Raw genomic sequence first — 7061 nt, forward strand, 5'->3', positions numbered from 1 at the left:
AACATCAGCCGGGAAGAGAGAGAACATCAGCCGGGAAGAGAGAGAGAACGTCAGCTGGGAAGAAAGTCAGCAAGAAGGAAAAGAGAGTCAGGAGAGTTAACATGGGGAGAGACAGAGAGAGTTAACATGGGGGGTAGGGAGGGGAGAGAGGCAGAACTGACAGAAATCCACGAAAGTCTCCTATAATCCTACGGCAGTGTATAGAGGGTGAGTGGAGGAGGAGGAGGGGAGGAGGGAGCCTGGCGCGATAACTGATGCAGGGAGGGGGGGAGGAGGGGAGGATTTTGCAAGGAGAACGGATCAGCAGAGGGGAGAGGGGGTAAGGTGGTGTTGGGGAGCAGAAGGTGTGGGAGTGTGAAGGGGGTGAGAGGAGGAGGGGTGAGAGGGGTGGAAGGAGAGGAGGGGAGGTCATGCTAGGTCACTGCAGGCGAGGATGTGTGGTGATTGACCTCTCCGAGATAAGACTATTATACGGCCAAAATTGGGGGAGGGGGCGAAGAGAGGAGGGGAGGGGAAGAGAGGAGGAGGGGAAGGGTGGATGGGAGGGGAGAGGGGAGGGGAGGGGGAAGGGTGGAGGGAGGGGGAAGGAAGAGGGGAGGGGAAGGGTGGAGGGAGGGGAAAAAGTGGAGGGGAGGGAAAAGTGGAGGGAGGGAAAAGTGGAGGGAGGGGGAAAAGTGGAGGGAGGGGAAGGGAGGGGAGGGGAAGGTGATGGGGAAGAAGGGGTGGATGAGGGGAAAGAGTGGGAGGGGAGGGGAAGGGTGGAGGGGAGGGGAAGAGGGAGGGAGGGGAAGAGTGGAGGGGAGGGGGGAAGAGTGGAGGGGAGGGGGAAGGGTGGATGGGAGGGGAAAGAGGAGGGAGGGGGGGGTGGAGGGGAGGGGAAGAGTGGAGGGAGGGGGGAAGAGTGGAGGGGAGGGGAAGGGTGGATGGAGGGGAAGGGGTGGATGGAGGGGGAAGGGTGATGGGAGGGGAAATGAGGGAGGGAGGGGAAGAGGAGGGAGGGGAAGCAGGGCAGTGAGAAGATTAATATATTGTTGCAACAGAGCATACGCCAACTATTTTTCTTCTTCTTTTTCTTCGGAGGCGAAGGGCAGTGATAATTGGGGAGGAGAAGGAATAGGAAGAGGAGGAAGTGTTGGTTAATGATTGGGGAGTAAAGACGAGGAGGAAGTGGAGGAGAAGGAGGAGTTGGAGGAAGAGGAGGATGGAGGAGGAAGAGACTGCTAGTAGTGGTGGCGACTCATAAGTTACCCAGGGGACCAACTTCCATCATCCGGCTGCCTCTTCCCCTCACACCCAACCCTCCCCGCCACCTCTCAATTCAACTAGAGAGAGAGAGAGAGAGAGAGAGAGAGAGAGAGAGAGAGACGAGTAGCAATCTGTCCTCTCGTCAAAATGCCAACACATAAAGCCACCCAGGAGGAAAAAAAGTTTGAATTAGGCTCTTACTCTGAAATATGGACCCCAGGCCTTGCATACATACGACCAGGTGGGAGGCTGAGGAAGGCAGAGTGGACAGGAGATGAAGATGAAGAAGAAGAATTCCTACTTGTATCTCATCCTGACTGACAGAGAGAGGAGGAGGAGGAGATGGTGGAAGAAGAGGAGGAGGAGAGGAGGAGGAGGAGGAGGAGAAGTATTCCTATTTTTTATCCCATGCTAAAAGAAAGAAAGAAAGAAAGAGAAGAATAATTACTCGTAGTATACCATCTTAACTGACAGCAGAAGAAGAAGAAGAAGAAGAAGTAATACTTTTGTCCTACCGTGGCTGACAGAAGGGAAGGAAGAAGAAAAAGAGGTAACAGCTACACTAACGAACGGACAGAGAGAGAGAGAGAGAGAGGTAGGTTAGGTACAATACTCACGTGGCCTTGCCCTCGCGCAGGAAGAGACAGGAGAGCGTCAGGTCCAAGGAGGCACACACCACCTTCTTGCTCAGCGGCCGCAGCTTCACCTTGACGTCGTGCTGTGTACTGAACCCCGCGTACTGCTTCATGTTGATCTGTGCCGTCGCTACCTGTCGTCTCTTACCCGTCGACGACACCTGTGATGGGTAGGGAAAGTAATGAATGGAAATAAATAAATAATGGAAAATACGTGTTATTTCAGGTATCCATCCGTTCACGCTCTCACACACACAACTAAATAAAGTGCGAAAGGAAACTAAACTATCACCTAATTCACCTTACTCGGACAGAAACAATCAACGTAAACATTTTCGACAAAAAAAATAAATAAATCGGCGATGAAATATTGCACAAGTTATCCCTCTAAAAAAGCGGGCAAAGACTCGTTCTCTATGACGACAAAAAGTGTCCGTTTTCTACTACACTGTTTACCTCCCAGACTAATTTCTGGTTTACATTTCCATAAATATTCGATACACAAGATCTCATTGCTAAATAAATAAAGGGGGAATTCGATGGTTTATAACACACATCACCCATTTGAAACATTTATTTATGCGTGGATCCTAGTATGAAGTTACATCAAGTCATTCCAGTAGCGATATCTCTCACGCATTTTTTAACACGATGAAAAAAGTACCTTGACACCTTGAATACAGATAAACACTAAATATGTTCTCTACAGTCAGCCTTAAAGGTATATTATATACATGTCTGCACACCGAACTTTTAGACACACTGACATACAAACTAAATCAGGTACATACAAAGGTCCAAATACTGTCATATTCTCGTAAGCAGGTGTGTGTGTGTGTGTGTGTGTGTGTGTGTGTGTGTGTGTGTGTGTGTGTTAAAGGAAAAAGTAATACCTTAAATAATAAAACCAATTATGACATTACACAGACATTGCTATTCGGAATAACTACAGGAACGTAAATCAGGACGTTAGCCACCAGACACACATCCTACTCACATCCTCGACGACAAAGGTCCACTCCTTGTCCTCGAAGTCGTTGGTGCGGTTGTCCCTGAAGAGCGTGACGGTGATGTTGATGTTGGCGGGGACGGCCCACACGCAGAGGCCCTCCAGCGGGTTCCTCATGGAGGGTTCCCAGGCGGGGGCGTCCTGCACCACCCGCCGCGTCCGTCGCAGCCACACCACGCTCAGCTGCGTCGGCTGCCTGCAACAACACAACACAAACAACATCAGGGCCTATTTTGAACCTTTACGAGCGACCAACTACTTACCTCATTCCTCAACAAGGCCGTGGACGTCTCTGAGATATACTGTACATACACACGAGGACACCCAGAAATACCATGCTTAGTTGTCTCAATGGACGAATTGACGGTTCTGGGTAAACACAAGAAATACACTCTGCCACGTTAGTAGAGTGATACGATATATATAATGTGTAATAAAAGTTTAGAGTCCTGCTACAATAGTCGAGATAAGTTTATTTCTCTAGAAACAGGGCCGCCATTTGCAATGACGTCATTACCTTCAAACTCATCGCTGCAGTCAGAGTTAGTAGAAAGGATGGCCTCTTCTGACCCCAAATGCCACGTTCAGGTTAGTTTTAAGGGTGGTTTTTTATGATCTAAGTCATGGATATTGCGTAAGTGAAGAAAAGTGCCGTGAAGAGCTGCTTCAAACATAGGTTGGATGGATATATGAACGATAGGGGTTGGGTGTAAATGGGACTGCCCAGGATGGGACTGCCCAGGATGGGCCAACAGGCCCGCTGCAGTTTCCTCCATTCTTATGTTCTTATGGACATAAAAAACTCCCATGTTCACACCAGCTCAGCTGTCATGTACTCTTACCTGTTAGAATCTCTTTTTTTCAGTGCATTTACAGAGTACATCAGTACTAGATGGAGATACGAGTTAATTTAGAAGTAATGACATTGTCTGGACTTTGTTTTGATAATGACTGATGCTAGGTAAGCACAACATCGTGCTGTTATTGTTTTGATGATTCACTAATGAACAACTGGGATATATCATAATTTATATTAATTAATGGGTAAAGTTTTACTTTAACTACCATAAGTATTTGGATGGTTAGATGCGAGATAGGCTACAGTGGGTGAATTTTAAGTTTTGGTCATCCCTGTGCTTAAGACATGCAGACTATATTGTTGTTGTTTTCTGATGGTTTGCGATGTGTTATGGTCGATTTAGACCTTCTATCGGAAATCACTAGTTTTGAGTTACTACCTCTCTTACCGGTGTATGTTAAGCTAACCTTATAACTCATCATAACCAAACCTAACCTAACCTAACCTATGACCTGTATTGTCTTACGCGATCGAAAAATGTTTTGCGACAGAAATCCTATACAGATAATGTGTCTTATTGTTTACAGTACTTTAGCCTATAGTTAGAATCTTAAGGTTCCCCAGATGACCAAAACCAAAATAATAATACCAATATTGTTTGGAATGTTGAAACATGAAATTTGTTGTATGGGCAGCTAAGATCCATTGAATTAGTTAATATGCTTAGTAATATTTATATATTCAAAATAGTATTACTGTGTTGCACAGTAAAGCACAATTAATTATCTAATAATATTTATTTACAGAGCCGACCAGCCGAGAAAGTTGAACGAACAACTACAGCTGGCTGCCTCCCGCTGGGAAGCTCGCCTTGGCTCTCCCCAACCAGTGACGTCACAACCAATCACAGAGCTTTTCGCAGTCACGTGACTTTTAGCAACTTTAACCCTTATTTTTGACACTTTTTGGATCAATTTATTGAAAAATATCATTACCATAATGAATTTAAGCGTTTTCTTTACCCATTGATACGAAAAAATTACGACCGTCAACTCGTCCATTCTTCATAAAACTACAAGATGACTTGGGGTATTACAGATGGTCAGCCAATCTCCCCAGTACACTACTTATTGAGAGAGAGAGAGAGAGAGAGAGAGAGAGAGAGAGAGAGAGAGAGAGAGAGAGAGAGAGAGAGAGTCATACCAAATTTTGTGCCTATGAACCCTGGGATTGACTAGCACCTATTACTATCCACGACGTGTCCTGGGATTGTACGGATAGTGTGTGTGTGTGTGTGTGTGTGTGTGTGTGTGTGTGTGTGTGTAAAACTACTACAAGACACATAGACCAATATACAGAGATGGGGGGGGGCATTGGGTTACTGGACCGTGATGAATATGCAGCTTGGGTAAATGACGCTTACAGCGTAATCTTCTTTCCAGTCAATCATTGCTTACGAGGCAATATTATACCGCATATTTCCTCCAGCTGTTTTGATACTCCCGTGATACTTTCTTCTTTGGGGAGGGGAGGAGGGGGGGAGGGGGGGAGGGGGGGAGGGGGGAGGAAACCTGAGAGGAAAAATAAATAGATGATAATACTGGACAGAAAAATTAACCGGAGAAGATAATAGCTGACAACACAAACAGAAAGATTAACTAAGAAAAAAATAACTGATAAAATGACAAGTAGAAATAAAGAAGGGAACAGGTGAACAAGAATCTTAAGTGGTGAGGAATCTTGTTATGGCAGACGAAGGGCCCGGGTGAAGGACACACACACACACACACACACACACACACACACACACACCAGCTAACCTCCACTACCCAAGCACAAGTCTCATAACCTCCCAAAATAGTTACGTCTCTCCCTCTTTTTTATGACGGTTCAAGATGACTCAAGTCTAAGGGCGCCTCAGAGGGGGGCCTTCGTGAACCCTCAACAACACCACAGAAAACATAATAGTAGTTTATTCATAAGTACAGATGTAATAATAAAGAACAGGTATAGTTAATTCTTAGGTGGTGACGTATCAGCCTTACTATAAACAGACACGCTTCTTAGATCTAGTAAACCTGATCATATATACACAGATTAATCGTATAATAAAGGCAAATCAATGTCTGTAAGCCTTGGTGGTGTTCCTCGGCTGACCATCTCTCGTGATAGTACTCGACAAACATCACAGCCACACTTACTGTTTACCTTCTAAGTAAACTACACTGCCTGATCACAATCTGTACCTCAGTGACTCAGTTCCAACCTAAACATTTACTTATTATAGAGAGATAATTTGAGTTTGTTTGTTTATAGATTATACGGATTAGGTGGAGATTAGTCACCACAATTTATTTCAGCTTATGATTAATTAAGCACCTGAACGCCACCTGGGGGAAGGATTAGGTTAGGTTAGGTTAGGTTAGGTTAGTCATGAAATAAGTTGGAGTGCTTAATCTTCATGTGATCCGCTTGTATGTAACTATCTTTCTGCCTGACTTTCTACGTATTATGGACACACACACAAACAAACAAACAAACAAACACACACACACACAACACAAACAAACACACACACACACACACACACACACACACACACACTACACCACATGAGGCCCTCATAACTACCATCTGTGGGGAGAGGTGCTACCACGTGAGGCACCTCATAACACCATCTGTGAGGGAATTACTGCACCACGTGAGGCCCTCATAACACCTGTCTGTGAGGGAATTACTACACCACGTGAGGCCCCTCATAACACCATCTGTGAGGGAATTACTACACCACGTGGGGCCCCTCTTAACACCATCTGTGAGGGAATTACTACACCACGTGAGGCCCCTCATAACACCATCTGTGAGGGAATTACTGCACCACGTGAGGCCCCTCATAACACCATCTGTGAGGGAATTGCTACACCACGTGGGGCCCCTCATAACACCATCTGTGAGGGAATTGCTACACCACGTGGGGCCCCTCATAACACCATCTGTGAGGTGCACTACACCACGTGAGGCCCCTCATAACACCATCTGTGAGGGAATTACTACACCACGTGAGGCCCCACATAACACCATCTGTGAGGGAATTACTACACCACGTGAGGCCCCTCATAACACCATCTGTGAGGGGATTACTACACCACGTGAGGCCCCTCACAACACCATCTGTGAGGGAACTACTACACCACGTGAGGTCCCTCCTAACACCATCTGGGAGGGAATTACTACTCTACGTGTTTGCTGTTCAACACCTACATTAATCTGTATGTTCAATGTATGTTCCTTCACCTTTCTCTGATGAAGGCTTTTGTTAAACCACCAATGTATGTAATAAGTCATTTATGTCCAATGTATATTTTCAGCCTTC

At 45.8% G+C, this 7061-nt stretch overlaps 1 protein-coding gene across 1 annotated transcript; it reads right to left on the reverse strand.

Annotated features, from left to right (window-relative positions):
• Positions 1-1862: 1862 nt before the first annotated feature.
• On the reverse strand, positions 1863-3085 carry LOC121877638 (EH domain-binding protein 1-like; the record flags this gene model as incomplete). Its single annotated transcript, XM_042383446.1, is given in 2 exon segments — positions 1863-2041; positions 2878-3085. Coding segments are annotated over 2 exon segments (387 nt in total), but the record flags the coding sequence as incomplete, so codon positions are not given.
• Between the last annotated feature and the right edge of the window lie 3976 nt (positions 3086-7061).

The sequence above is a fragment of the Homarus americanus genome, unplaced genomic scaffold (assembly GCF_018991925.1).
Source record: "Homarus americanus isolate GMGI-L3 unplaced genomic scaffold, GMGI_Hamer_2.0 scaffold13924, whole genome shotgun sequence".
Classification (NCBI taxonomy): domain Eukaryota; kingdom Metazoa; phylum Arthropoda; class Malacostraca; order Decapoda; family Nephropidae; genus Homarus; species Homarus americanus.